Source organism: Aethina tumida, chromosome 3, assembly GCF_024364675.1.
Source record: "Aethina tumida isolate Nest 87 chromosome 3, icAetTumi1.1, whole genome shotgun sequence".
NCBI classification, from domain to species: domain Eukaryota; kingdom Metazoa; phylum Arthropoda; class Insecta; order Coleoptera; family Nitidulidae; genus Aethina; species Aethina tumida.
In genome coordinates, this window is record NC_065437.1 from 36,288,662 (window position 1) to 36,305,133 (window position 16,472).

At 32.8% G+C, this 16,472-nt stretch overlaps 1 protein-coding gene across 3 annotated transcripts in view; it reads right to left on the bottom strand.

Moving 5' to 3' along the window:
* Window positions 1-858: 858 nt before the first annotated feature.
* The window catches only part of LOC109598685 (uncharacterized), a 39,215-nt gene continuing 23,601 nt past the window's right edge, over window positions 859-16,472 (bottom strand). For 2 of the 3 annotated variants that reach the window (XM_020014591.2, XM_020014590.2), the window contains 4 exons: window positions 6,790-6,835; window positions 1,925-2,063; window positions 1,668-1,861; window positions 859-1,611 (listed from right to left, as the gene is read on the bottom strand). In XM_020014591.2, the coding sequence (XP_019870150.2) occupies window positions 1,321-1,611; window positions 1,668-1,861; window positions 1,925-2,063; window positions 6,790-6,835 (670 nt within the window). In that variant the 3' untranslated portion in view covers window positions 859-1,320. Of the gene's footprint in view, window positions 1,612-1,667; window positions 1,862-1,924; window positions 2,064-6,789; window positions 6,836-7,949; window positions 8,019-16,472 lie in introns of those variants that run through there. The other variant, XM_049964581.1, reaches the window with a different exon arrangement.

The window sequence follows — 16,472 nt, forward strand, 5'->3', positions numbered from 1 at the left end:
GAGCAATAGAAATTGCTGCAATTTCGCGACTAGTTTACATATAGAAATAAAAATAAAATAAATAAAACTAACTAAAAATCATATAATATTTATGATAGATTATGTCTGATTTATGCGACTGTTAAAGATGTTAATATTTGAATTAATTACTCCAATTAATTACAAATCTAGTATTAGGTAAATTAATTACATCTCCAACATGTAATTACACGCACCATAAATATTATTCAACGCTAATAATTTATATTCGTATCACTATACGATAGTGATTAAGATACTAATCCCTTGTTTTTTCTTATTTATGTGTTTATGTCGATACAGTTGTCAGCCTGATGTCCAGAATAAAATAATATAAAGTGATGAGTTATTGACAGCTTTAGGCGTGGTATCAAATTTACAAGGAAGTGGTGAAAATGATGTTTAATAATAAAAGACAGGAAAATGTTATAGGAATGTAAGATATAAACAGTTTTTTATTAAAATTTATTTAATTTAAGATTTATTAATGAAGGCTTTTTATTACATATCTTACACATACACAGTTCAAGGGAAACGTGCTTTAAATAGTCCAACATGAATTGATTATTAAATTATTTGATAAATCAAGATAAAATATATAAATAAAAGGTGAAACACACGTGTATTATTAATATGTGCGTTTTTAATATTTGGTGTAGACTTTATATTATTATTAAATAAAATATGTAAACTCAAAATTTTCAATTATTTACTAAATAAATTATTTATTTCATAATCTTACCTTTTTTTGAAGTTGATGTTACTTACCTAGTCTAGAGATGATAGTTATTAATAAAATGGCAATGGCAATAAAATAAAAACTTGTATACTGTTGTAATATTTTTATTAGATTGGAATGTGTAAACCAGGTTGCCGTATGGCACAGATCTTGAAGAATGAGTTTTTTTTGTATGTGGCTTTTACAATATTTTGTACAATCAAGTCAAACAAACGATTCATTCCTAATATTTTATAGAAGTAGGTACAATTAGTTAAAGGCCATAAAAAAATTTACGTGTCCTCAAATATTTGGTATTACATAGGCAGTTATGGCACTATCTAAGAATCGATAACATATATTTTTGAGGTATAATAATACAATGATATAAAAAAATAGAAAAGTTAAATTATAAAATTTAGAAACCCCATGGGGGTTAATTTTCATGCATTGCATTTATAAATAAATTCTAATAAATATTAATAATAAATAACAATATACAATCTTTCTAAAATCGAAAGATTAATGCATAAACTAATTTATACAATACTTACACTTAAACTAACAAAATACTGACATTGCTTTCAACACACACAAGTTTTCTTTTTATACACTTTTCTACAAAACCGTTCCTTCTTTCCCATTTTCTCAAGTTCATCGCAAAATTCACGAGTGACTTTATCGCAATATTCGTCGTTCCTTTTCACCAGGAAATGTATATGTGGTTTGCAGTGTCGATGTTTCTTCTTGCCGTCACAATGTCTATTCGTTACTACCTCAAGGTTCCTGTTCAATTTCGAATTGTGGAAATATGTTAACGAACCACCAAACGGCTTCTCATCGAAGGCGCACAGGTCCGCATGGTTTATAAATTTCTGTAACAATTTATTACGTTCATCTATCGGTTTATCGTCGGAATTTCTTAACTCACCTTTATTTGTAACGCTACTGGTTTCTTGTTGTTGTTTGACGGTGACTTCTTTGCGACGTTGTTGTATGGGGGTGTTCTCCTTGTGTTATTTGGTGGTCTTCTCTTTTGAAGACATATGAACATCTTCGTGTGTGGATCGTAAAGAGCAATTTTGGAACCAATCGGTACCATCCATAAATTAAACCGTTCGATGTCTAAAAGCAACCAATCAATAGTTTAATTAATATTTGAAGACCAATTTGTATTTTAGCATTTACCTGTAATGTCATCGCTAATCGATACTCTGGTGTGGTTGGTATATAAATATTTGCCTGCGTCCTGTAAGAACAGTTTTGCCGGTTTCACTGCATTTACAGAACAGATGTTGTTGCTACTAATCGCGTAACAGGTCTGAAACTAAAGGAAATTTGTATTAATAAATGTTTGTAAAACTAACAACATATGATATTTTACTGTAATTCGAAACAAGTCATGGAAAATATGTTTACACATGTTCCTGTTTGTCCCACATATTATTGTTTATGTATGATTAATTATTTTATTTGTTATCCTTGTTTTAAATTAATTATATCAAAAAATTCCATTGTTTGTCAGATATATGTTATAGCGATAAATATTATATATAAACTAAAATATAGAAAATATAGGGGGAAGACACGAAAAATATTGAACTAAAAATGTCGTATAGCGATTATGTGATATAATTCAGTTTCCTGTTAGAACCATATGACTCGCCTTTAAAACGATAATTCTATTTTGCGGCATTTCGTGATTCACCTTACTTATCGGTATATTTTCAATTTTCTCCATCGCTAGATTTCAAAGGTGAATCGATCGAAGCAGTAAAATATCTATATTATAAAGCTTTCGGGCTATTTGACTCCCTTTGTTGTCTGAATACCGTTTCCAATGTAATTTTCTGATAGGAAAGCTTTTTGCTACAAAATTCTTTGCTATCCATGAATTATTCATGAAATATTTTTGGTGAGTTAATTTGTGTGTAGAATTTTAAAATCACTTCAAAACATATAAATAATGGCCGTAACAGTCCTGCAATGATTTATACGAGTGTTGGGCTTCTTGTACGGGTCAAATAATAAAGACTACTAAAGCTATCCACTGTATCCATTACATTAGTTGTTGTAGACACACCAAAATGTAATTTTTGACCACTGTTTTGTAGTATTTTCATTAGTAACCAAAATTATTCATCGGCAGTTAATTCTAAAAAAGAAAACATTAACAAATGCTTGGGATGGGTTAAAGACGGACTACCACAAAAGGAAATGGGCAGTTTGTTTGGGCACCGAAATATGTATCATGTTATTTATTTAATTTAATCACAGCAGGTCCTGAAAACCGTACAAACACTAAAAGGTACACAGGTATATGAGAAATGGAATACATTATCGTGCGGCTTTGCTTAAATATATTGGCGAGAAAAACGAACTGTTTTATATGATAGCTCCGAGGTCGTAACTCTTCGCTCACATGCAACAAGAGGATAAATAACAACGACTTTAACAGTAGAAACCATTAAACTCCTATTTAGTTGCAAAATGGTTTATATATATATATATATAAACGCATTGATATATTAGTGGAACCTTCAAGAAGGTGAGCAGAAAAATGAAGTGACAATACCCAACGTAGTGTAGGAACGGATAAAGATGTACACATGTACATGTGAACCGTGTAAGGGATAAAAATTTGAAATTCAAATATCCCGTCAACACAATAACGAGTGTTGAATGACATTGGTCTGGAAGTTGTTGAACACGAGTGGTCTGGATTGTTTACGATTAAAATAAATCCTATTCGGATTGTGTAATATGCACTTACAGATTTCTCTTTTTTGTTTGATGTCGCGAGTCGGGACGACGCCCGATGACATTAATAACTTGTGCAGGGAACATCGACACTACGAAAGTGATGTCACCAACCAATCCTCTAGTTTTCTTTTTACCAAACTGAATAATAGAATGGAGAACATTTGATGGGCTCATTTCAAGTTGCATAGTTTATCGCAATATAGTTTGCCATATAAGCAGTAGCAAATAATTTAGAGCAATGTGTCGGTAGTTGAATCTTCCGGAGTTTAATATTACAGTAATTTTAACCCAATTAAGCTTCTGAAAAGCGCGTGGGCAGCGCCACTCGTAAAATGAAAGCAAGGTTGGCGGTGGTGGGAATATATTGTACGGCAAAATGAGACAAAATGCATGCAAGTCCTTTCTGCACAAGTACTGTTATTTCTTAGGTTACCAACAGGCCAACATAAAGAAAAACATAATCTCTCATACCCTTTTAAATAAATGTTGTGTTATTTAATACATACAAGAAAATTTTTTACATCATCAAACCCGCTAGTCCATAAAATATCGTATTTCACGGTATATAAATATCAAGGACTTGTTTTTTGTATATGGAAATTTTAACTATATTTATGCAATTGTATAGCGCCTGGCGTCTGCTCTCTGAGAGACTAATGCGCCAAAGGCACGAACATGCCTGATTATTATCAGTTAAGGCGTTACATTTAATTGGCAAGTTTAAAACATAATCTGCGCCTTTATTAAGTCCCCTTAATCTAATTAAAAATACTTGTATGCATGTAAATGCCATTTCACAAGCGACTCCTCGTTCTAATCTCATCGGGAGATTTTCTAATCTACTTATTAAAATGAGCGAAGTGGAACATACCTTTTACACTACATTTAATCAACACATTTTCAGCTGCCTACTATAAGCTAAAAGAACCTTTAAATTTCACACTGTGCCACGAGTCAGGGATTTATTTTCTATTAAAGTGCTCTTACAATTCGAACGAAGATCTAAGACTAAATTTAATACTTTCAAATTTATTACCTCGTTATCTTGCTACTACCACTACCAATCGTGGTTTATGTTAAATAGAATCGCTAAAATTTAATTCGGCTACATGATAAATTTAAAACACATTCGGTGAAAAGTTCCTAGACATAAACTGACAGGTAAATTATTATCAGTAGTAAAAACTAAAACTCGAGGAGCACTGAATGATTTATAAAAAATGAGATCCTAGAGCTGAATCAAAATCGCCTTCCACACAAACGAAGTGTGCACAAGAAGAAAATATAGTAAATCTGGACAAACAATATCCTATTGTGCCGACCAGACGTCTCGAAATCAAACAAATGGTAATAAATATGTGCCCCCACAGTTTTCAGCAATATTTGGTGACTCACATAAGTTGTTTGTCGTAATATCAGTCCAACAAATTGACAGTAACTCAACCACGATTGTCATGTACACATAATTCAGATTTTCTAACGCGGACGTACGAGTCAATTTAATTTTGTTGCGTCGATCGAATAAGGTATTGGTTATTTTAATAAGGAATCTGATACTGGTTGGAACTGTACCGCAACGTCTAACGATCATTTTTAACGTGTTTGTAAACTATCAAGTAACGATTTAATGTTGTTTATTAGGATTTTTGACGGTATGAATGGATTTTACGTTCGTCTGTTTATCCGTTGAGTTAACAATTAGAATTTATTAGCGGGGAAGTGTTGAATTCGCTCTCAGGAAATATTTGGTGATATGGGACGGTTTAGCATATGAATTGGTTGTCACTGGGTCAAATGTCAACTCCTCAATTTTAATACACATTTACTAGTGAAGACTGAATAATGTTTAAATACCAAAAGAATATTTTTATTTAAAAAGCTTATAAAAATTGATATTGACTATTTTTATTTTTTATTTTTTTTATTATTATTATTACAATATGCAACATTTATAGTCTTTCTATAAAAAATTGTTTTAGTGTTAGTTAAATTTAAATATGCAATTGGAATTAAATTAAAGTATAATTTAGAACTTATGTTATGTATAACAAATATCATAAAAATCTATATCTATGTTATATTTTGTATGTTGAAATAACTAATTTTATATGATGATTTAGTTTAAAGTGAATGTTAAGTAAATTTAACGAAAGCTTTTTACCATCTGAACAATCGAGATTATTTTCCTTGTTATGTTTGCTTAAGACATACCTTCGTTATGAGACATTCCCACAAACTAAAAATAAATTCTTAAATCTAGATTAGAGGTTAAATTTGAATGGATTTGATACTTTGTATAGTAAATTTTCCCCACCTAACGAGTGCGTTGGACTGATATTTACGCCAAGCCGTAAAACTCTGTCGTTCGAAGAACAACAAGGCCCATTACCGTCCCAAATCGTGCATGGTCCTTTTATCGTTTATTGAGTTTCCGTGGGCGTCTCGCGATCGTCGAAATGGGACGGTGGACGCTCATCATTGGCGGCACGAAATTTAAAAATTGCACCGTTGCATGCAGACAAGATCCGACGACATTCATTACTGCAACGCGTCAATTTTATGCGACAAACAGGATGGCAATTGTTCGATATTTGTTGGTTGTACGTATATCCAACACAAAAACAAACACTCACGTCCACTAGCCTAGCCTAGCCTAGCCTAGCCTAGCTTAGCCTAGCCTAGCCCAGCCTGTTGATGTCGAATGCCGAATTTTGCCCAAACCACCCGGAGCTGTCATATAAAAAGTGAAAGAAAATGAACGAAGTACAATCCTGCATCCAACCTTTAGTTGCGGTCGCACGTCAGGCGGTTGAGATAAAGCATTGGAGGTTGGTAACGACATTCCCGTACCCAGTAGGGATGCTGGGAGATCGATATCGGGAATTCGTTTACAAATTTCACGATATAAAATGTGCGTACGTCGAAAAGCTCCATAAATAATATTGTATAATGGTACTCACAAACGTGTGGTAGAAATTTTCGTCCCGCCGCACTTTCCTTCTTGGCGAGTGCTTACTTTCATTGTGGGATGGTTCGAGTTACGCAGTGAAATTGATATAAGTGGTAGTCAACGTGTAAAATTTCATTTGGACGTAGATATTATTTATTTATCACGTGGGACATTAGGAATTAGATACGGTTCGAATATGTTTCAGTTTGTGGCCCGTTTTCACGTCTGATACGTGTGTAAGCAGCGTAAAAATTAAATTATACATATTTGGGAATATTATTTATGTCATAATTAATTTATTAAAACGTGCAATTATATATGTAAACCAAACTAAACTTACCATAATCAATATGGTTATCAATACAGTTGTAATAAGTTGGGATTTCCTGAAAACAAAATAATTCCGTTAAAATGTGGTCGGTCTTGATGCAAAAAGTGAATAAACATTAGTCTTGGGCAATGGGTCCCGTTAAAATACTATTAAATTAAATTAAACGATAAACACACTAGTGGATAATAAATATTGAAATAAATAACTGCTAGCATTAGTAACACCTTCAAAGTTATATATTTTGTTACAACAGGAACACAATTTTTACGATTGTTCATCTGTGTCATATGAAGAGATATGAATACATAATATGGGAATTTACACTCGAGCTTAATTTATATATGACTTTTGATTTTTAAAATGCACATAAAATAATTCATATAACAGATTTTTATTACACACATTCACACTAAATAAATATATTAAAACATACCTTATACCCATAAAAAATATTCATCGTTGGTTACAATTTCGCAAGATTAACAAGTTAGCTAATGAAATGCAACCAACTAGATTACTAAAACTGAACTCAAAAATATACATATGTAGATATTTATTTTATTTTGGATTAAACCCATACAAACAATACACCAACAAAATATTTGGACACATACCGATTCGGACTGACATCCATTAGAGGCACTCACTCAAAGAATAAACTGATCGCTAAATAGTGCCAGTCGGTTTGCATCGACAGGCATTTCAAGAGCGAGAAAAAATCTCGACAATAATAATCTCCAGAAGTGGATGTCTTCTCGAACGCCAGCCAAAAAAATGAACTAGACTTGCGTCGCCAATTATTAGATTAGGTACTTAGTAAATGTTGCTTACACTTACGTACATCGAATATATTTCATAAAAAAGTGCCGCCAAGGATTTCTGTACTTTGTGCCAACTAAGTTAAAATAAATATTAATTTTAAGGTTATTTCCAAATATATCCTTCCTTATTAACCGACAAAAAAGAGACAAAGCGTAAATACATACTAAAGTTCAAAAATGATATATGTTGCATAAGCCAAACTGTTTAAATATAAACAATGTCGAATACGTCGAAATTAATAATTTGTCAATGTAGAATTTAATGATAATATTTTAAAATAGTTTCAGGGTTTAATTACGGGTGAGTAAATGAAAATGGGAGTATTAATAACACCAATAGAAACTTACATAAAAAATCATCTCACAATCGAATACAACCGAACACTCGAAAAAATATCTAGCATCACTTGTTTCCTCACTTTCAAATCCACGACTGATGCTCTCAATAAACAATAGGTATCCTTGATCGCATATATTTTTTTTTTTTTTGATGATAAAACTCATTATGAACGTGATAATCAAGATAAAAAATTATAGATATGTTTCTAAATATTAAATTCCCTTAATTTAGACGCGATGGAATTCCGGAAGAAAAAAAATTATCTAGTGGAATGCGATATAAAGTGATGGTATTATCGCGGCGTCGAAGATGAAGCCTTAATATACAACACACCGACACACCGAGCGCCCTGAGTACATATTAGGTTCCATAGGAGGCTGAACTGGCATATACTTCAATAAATAAAACATGGTAAAACAAACAATATCCTTTGTCGTCCCTCCAGACATAACAAGGTAAAACTACTTCAGCGGGTTGGACAAACAAACTGGATTTCCGTTTACTTCAAATATTAGGGGATGCGGGAGTCTGTAAGCAGTTCGAGTGGTCGCGCTTCGAAGAAATTGAACCATTCCGGTAAAGTCCAAACCAAAATATTTGTGAGGACAGATAACATATTCTAGTGAGCAGGAAAACCAGAAAAAATTTCAACTACATCATACTACGATGATAAAACGTTTGCACCTGTTATTTGAACTATTCAAGCAAATACCTTCGGCACTTGTACGTTCCGATTTTTCCTCGGAGTGAAGTGAAATAATGCACGCTGACGCACATTATTTACACAACGCAGAGATGCTACAAAATTTTCAGGTTATCTACCGTGGGAGTTCACTGACTGAAACATAAATATGTTTTGCCGCACGAAAATGTTTAAATCACATACTTTAAAACAGTCTTGGGCGATTGTTGTGATTATTAAAAAGATTGGTGATCAAGTGAAATTCCTTCGATTTACCTTAACAACACACCTCGTTCGTACTTAGACGACTTAAAATCTTATAATTCAAACGCCCATCGTTTAATGCAGCGGCAGCCTGACGTGCCAGCCAGCCAGCCAGCCAGCCAACCAGCCAGCCAACCAGCCAGGCAGTTCTGCAGAAGTCAATACATTATCCCACACCGCGGCTATTAGAACAATAAACGAAATTAATTGTCGCCGTTGAAGTGGTGTTGTTAGTTATTTTCGTCGTATATCCCCGGCTTAATCTGTTTTAGCAACTTTACGCGGACATTGTTTAATTTTCAATTGTGTTAATGTTTTATAAACGTAATTTACTTGTCAGCCTGTGCGGCATTAAGACGTATTTATTGCCGGCACAAGATCTTTGAAATATTGGTTAATGGGGCGGTTGCACCTCGCATTCTTTACCACCCATAAGTCATTACAATTCAAATAAAAAAAAAAAACTTGCACCCTACAACAGCCTCTTAATTACAAATATTCCCCTATATTTCAGGGAGAATGAATAGAATAATGTTAATATAGTATTTTTATGCTAATTTGTTACATAAACTGATTTAATGAGACGATCTAACTGCAGAAGTTGGAATATTTTTTTCGACATGGAGTTGAGACTTTATTTGTGTTTTATGTTAATTCGATAGACAATCTGAACTTCATCTGCCACAGCAGATAAGTCAAATGTCATAAATATTTTAAGTGTGTTGGCGAGAACAATATTAATGGTAATTGTTAGGCTAAAATAATAGGACTGTTATCTCTGAATGTGTTAGAATAGAAAAATGTGCATTGTTCAGGAAGAACCCATTAAATAGGAGTTAACATGGGATTTCACAACTTGTTAAACATATATATCTTGCGAGATGGCGCCAGACACAGTTCCGCGCTAAATATTTATTGCTTACAATGTTGTAACTTGTTTTAGAGTCCAATAAATTATTAACATAAAATTCAATTTAAATCTAGTGTAGTAATTAAATACTGTTTGTGATTATGACGTTCCTCTGGTGGATATACAATGTTTATATATACAAGTATATATACTGTTTTTCCTGACAAAAAATAAGGCGTAACAATCAAAAGTGTGACACAAATAAAGAAGTAGCCCACCACATAGATAAAGATGTAGCAGTGAGGCGCAGTTAGAATTTCTCACTTAATTTTTAAAGCATCTGTAAACAAAACCCATCTATTTCGAAAGGCTAGAAAGGCTTACAGTACCCAGTAAAGCTGGGTACAAGAACAACTAAATTGTTTACAAATACTAAAATAAACTGAAAGTAAATACCGACAAGTCGGGGAACAAAACCTTCATATGCGTGTGTACATATCCTAACAGTTAGAAGCAAACACCAGTGACCGATGCAGTGGAGTTGAATAACGTGCCGTGGAGGTTTTCTGGATCCATTGTTTCGAATGCATACAACACAAAAGGCCCAGGAAACACACAACATTTTAATTTTATTTAAATTTATATGCAACTTTTACACATGATTTATTGTTAGTGTAATTGGAAGAAGGCGATTCGCCGCAAGACAGCTAAATCACGTCCATACGTACTATTCTTTACTCATGCCAAATATAAAGTTTGATAAAGAAGATTTTTATGGGATTTTTATTGTGCGAAACATGGAACATGGAACAGGAATAATTGAGTTTTTCCCAGAAAAAAATCCGTGGAGTCGATAATGTTTATAAATCGAATTCTTCATGGGCATAATTAATTTTTTATCAGATTTGTGTCAGGAGGTACGTGGACAAACAACGTTCGATGGAATGCCGTTTTCGTCTTCATTATATACGACCAACTCTATTGATATACGTTTTTCAACTTGTGACTTGTTAATTGATGGCACACCCACGTTCAGCGAATGTTTTGATCCGAGTTATTGATGTGATTTTTCTCATCTGTGAATTATGTGCGTGTAAATTTTATTTATTATATTTGAGAATTTCTGAAAGGCTGTTGAAACATCATAGAAAATATACAAAGGGTTGCTACTACTCAACTTAATATTCGTCTGTAATTATTTTTACGACAAACTGTCCATTGTTTAGGTGTAATAACCACATTTCATAAATATTTGGTATAACTAAGCTATAATTATTTACCACAACATTAAATTGTTGTAGTTGAAACATTTTACCGCATTTTATTGCAGTATTAAAATTCATTTGACGCCGTAACGGCGAATAATGTATACACACATAACTGAAATGAAATAAAACAATATTGTTAATACCATAATGATTCGCAGAAGTTCGTTGGCAAGGATGCAATTTTAAAATTGTATTTTGGAATTTAATTTCACAAAAATTTCACACTACAATGGACGATATAAACACAATATTAATCTTTAACGTGATTAGGTATGACAACTGTTACACTCAGTCGTTAACCCTTTTATCGTACTTTGACTTGTCGTATTTGTGTACAAATTAGTTCTTTTCGCGATATATTCAACACTGAAATATGATCAATTGTGTCGTTCTGTAAATAAACGATAAGATCACAGTTTTTATTTTGTTCAATATTGAATTTAATTTACCATGATACAACAGTACCTTGTGTGACTGTGTGTATTTGACCTAAAAACACGAAGGAAGTCATATTTTATTCCAAACAAATCCATCGTAAATTAAAATCACCACGATAAACACCAAAAAATAATCTGCACATCGAGAAAACGTCACTTTAGAGGTTCTACCAGTCCAAAAAAAAAAAAAAAAAAAAATCATTTTAGTTAGATAAACGCCAGTCCAAAAACAGCAATTGTCTAAAATCGCTTTCGTTTCTGATGCGGAATAATTGCAGGGACCAACCGCGTAGTGGTAATAATAAGGCTATAGTTTTTGTGTGAAACACCTTTTCAGAAGATTTATTGGTGTTCATTTACGGCGTTACCTTCTGCCAACTGTCAACCGACAATTGTGTTCTCGGAACAAAACGCAAAACTGTTACATTTCTTTCACCGGACTAATTTATGAGCTCGTGGACCGGGCCCGGTGAGAGACGCCGAAAATTTCTACCTATCCGTACCGCAAAATCGTTCGGGTCCCCGAACGACAAAGCGTTTTTCGTACGTACGTCGATAAATATTTTGCTTAAACGGTTTATAATTGTGACGAGATTTATTGGTGGGTTTGTCAAACGAGGGGAAATTTGCACACGCCAATTTTCGTATGTGTTTTCGGACAGATGTTTACTTTGGACGCGTGCCTTTTGTTGCCTCACTTTTATTCTCTCTTTTGCGGGACTAAATAGATAATCCTCCTCCCCTTCTGGAATCCGGCGTTTAATGCCGAATAATCGTATTATAACTATAGGTATTTAACGTCACATTAATAGAGGCTCCATGATGGAAATGAAAATTGTTTCGTTCGCTCATTACATATATATGTAACGTCGCTTCGAATGCTTTCTCGAAATACGAAACGCATTCGTCTCGAGAATACGGGGTGTCGAGTGTCGACTGAGTTATAGTTAAGGCAGAGATTATACGGTTTTTATCTTCCAACATCAACAAACACATGCTCGACTAAAGCACGACTAAAGCACACTCATAAAATTCAATTGTCATCCTGGAAGGCAACTCGAAAAAAAAAACGTAATGTGACTTAAATACCTTCTAAGTGATGCTTTAAAAACAACGGTTTATTTTTAAAGTGAAGATACGTCCAATTAAATTTATTGCCGTTTGGGTTTTTTGATGGTTATTTTTGTCGGTAAAGATCGGAGGACACTGGAAATTATATGTTTTCAAGCTAAAATTAACAATAATAACGATTCAAAGCTACGTAATGAAATTTTATTGTTATTTTTAGTGTGACACCTTATAAATAATATAATATCTGAGTCACAGACAAAAAAAGAAGTTATTAATAAAGTTGTATATTTGTGACCATCGATTTATTAGAAAGTCATAAAAGTTAAATAGACTTTTAAATAAGCGTGAGGTGGCCCGCTTTTATAAGGCCAACTATTTATGTAGGGGTTATGACTTCATGTATAAAGTTAAAGTTAATCTAGATAAAATGTCTTGTGTTATCTGATTATCTACAGAATTTTTACCGCTTTATACCTGTCAGACGCTCATTAGTCGGATTTATGGGGCTAATCAGGGACGTGTATAAAATTGTACTTGAATTAAAACAGTGTTAGGTTATTAATATTTATATTTTACGTGTACTGGCTATTTACAGTGAATTATAATATTTGATTTTGTCAAGTTTGTCTGCCCATCAATCCGATTAAATCACTCATTTGATAATTCGTATTGTGTGCAACGGCGTAGGAACGGAATTATAAACATGCTGAGGTATCATTAATCGAAATTTAGAATGTTTTAAGTGAAATCGGATGAAACTCACCGTCATAATTCACTTGAAAGAATTTTTATATTACCCGGAACCAATTACGCACACACAATTTTATATTTTTTATTAACGGCAGATAACCACTTACTATCCACCCAATTAAACTAATCGATTTTTCAATGGTATTTACGACCGTATAACGCGACATTTAATGCGGCCAACGGGACAAACATGTTTTGACAGCCCTTTAATTCGAGAGGGGGAGGGATTACTTTTAATTGATAAATAGCGCCGCGAACAGCGGGGGTTGAGATGCTACCCGACCGGTCGTGACACTTTATGAACGTTATGTGGCGGAAGACCAGGACCATGTCTCTATTTCCCTTACGAATTAGATAGATGTACTTTTATGCCTTTTATAATGTCATTATGAATTATTAAAGAAAGAAAATAAGTTTGTTTGAATGAACCAAAAGAATCTTTAAAACTGATTCATATATAAAAATAAAAAATTCAAACAAAGGAAAATGGAATTCTGGAGAACATCTGGAAAGTTACGGTTAAAAAATCAATTTGATTCTTCCTTCTAAATTTAAAGTATATTAGAGACAGATGCAATTTAAAAGATTCATTAATTAATAGACAACCAAGATTGAAATTAACAAAATGCGTACATAAAACTAAAAAGGTTTTATAAAAATTTTAAACCACGGAAGAGTAAAACAATATCAACAAAACGGAATTTTTTTAGAAAACAAAATTAGTACATATTAAATGAAAAAAAGTTTCTTAATAAAATTATTTTTTATGTGAATAGGGGAAAATTAATGGTATTTAGAAAACGTGATTAGACTGATGATTTACACAAGAACAGAAAACATACATAATTTAAAAATATAAAATGATTTTTTTGTCGAAAACATTTGATTTATAATATATTACAAATATATTTTTTATAAATGAATAAATATAATTTTTTGATAAATTGATAAAAAAGAGAGAGAAAGAAGGCGTTATTTAGAATGTTTCTACGTTCGCCTTAATTGTAAGCGACAAAGATCGGTATCACGGTGGACACCGGACAGATGAAGATGCTGGAGGTGGGCCCCATTAGTGCCGCTACCACGATGACCACACACTGATTACGTGCTTTACGGGATGACTTGCGGATTGAATTGATTGTGGCTTCCGTTCACCGTTTCAATTCGATATCAAAATATTATTCATAGATATTATTAGCTATCCGTTTTGCCGTCATTTACACACGCGTTACTGATGTGTAACGATTACTTTTCCCAGTATCCAGTAGACACTGATACTATATGTTATACCTGAGTATCTGATACTCTGTATTCGTTACAAAGTAATCATAACATATTTATTATTCAATACTGCTTGCGATTACTGGGCTTTCACGTATTCGCATATCAATATACCATTCGATGATAATCAGTGTAGATATTGTTGATGTTTAGGTAATAAAATATTTAATAATCTTGGAGATTATTAAACTTGCAGAAATTAGAATTTGAAATGTAATCGAAGCATATGGGCATTTTAAATTATTGTTAAATGTACATAAGTTAAAAAATATACTCGTAAAAAAAATTAGTTAAATTACATTTTAAAAAGAAATCAAAACAAACTTGATACCAAAATAATATATTAAAAACAATTGTACTCTGTAACAATTAAGAGTAATATAAAAAACAAATGCCTATAAAACAAACATAATGTAAGTAGAATAACATGATAACAAAATATAATGTTACATTATATCAAAATCAAATGCGAATTGCCATTTAAAAACATCACTTTTCTACATTTAGAACTTAAGTTAATAACGTAAGTATATTAAGTACAAAAATTATTAAAAACTCATTTATTTACTCGAGATTCTAGTATCGAATACTTTGCGGCTAAAAAATTCAATTACTTCAAATCTAGGCGAGATTTAAATACTAAATATAACAACAACAGGTCAAGCCTTTTCGTAGCACCAATTAATAAAAGAAAATAATAAATAAATACAAACCGAGTGTCGGTTCTGGGCGATGAGTCACCGCACGATACGTTTACGTTAATGAAAAGCACGACATTTGATCCGCCGCAATTTTTCATTAAGTGCGAATTAACTGCGCACCGGCGAAGGAGTGCGTGAAACCGATCGCGACTCGCGAGATCAAGATACGGCCACGTCTAGGAACGGAACCTGTCCGTTCCCGGCGTCGCTGAGTGATACGGTTCTAATTAAAACTGTGCACACATTACCAATTAATAACTGAAATCTCGCGTTTGATTATTGTACCCCGTAGTGTTCGCTCATTTTGCTCTCGGTTTCGTCCTTTGAGGAACCGACTGCCGACCTGGTATGTGGTATGATGCATTGGACAGATAAATTTGTTGTTTTTTGGATAATTGTCGAAGAAAGAGGGACGTCACATTTAATAAGCCAACGATTCAATGGGGAAGGATGTTTGTTTACGAAAGAAACAAATAACTGGACGTGGTGGGAGTTGAACCGTATCTAATAAATATTAACATATTTGTGATTGTGTACGTACATCCACATATTTTCTAATTTACCCGGTTGCTACGACAAATAATTTTTCTATCTAGCAATTAACGTTACTGACGTATAAAAGTATGCGATTCAAATTAGAATTGGGAACTTATCAGCCAACTGAAATCAATTAGATAATCCAGATTGCACAATACTATTAATGGCCGTTTTAATTGCTTTTCATCCGACTAATTTCAATAAAAAATCGACTAGTCGACTAGTATGGTTGGTTATTTAAAAACTCTTTCATGCCAATTAATTGTACGGTTAATTGTTAGTCGTTAATCGTACCTCCTATTCCAATTCAGGTTATTTTAAAAACCGACTAATAGGTAATCTTTTAGTCGAGTAATCCCATCAATTGAATATCCAGAACCACATTTTAAACATATTACGTACGCAATTTAACAACACTCCAATGCTAATTGTATCTTGTTACCATTAAAGTACAATAAAATGATAAATTCCCTTGAAAACAATGTTTAATTGTATTTATAAATCGGCTTGATTATAAAGAAGAACATAAAGCCGTTTATTACTTTCACAAGTCACCTCATAATAACAGGAGAAATATGCAAAAATACGACAGCAGTAAATATCACTAAAATTTAATATTAGTGCTCGTTAAAAATACATTGTGAACATTAAGTACCATTAAAAAATGTGCGTAAGACGTGAAATTTATGA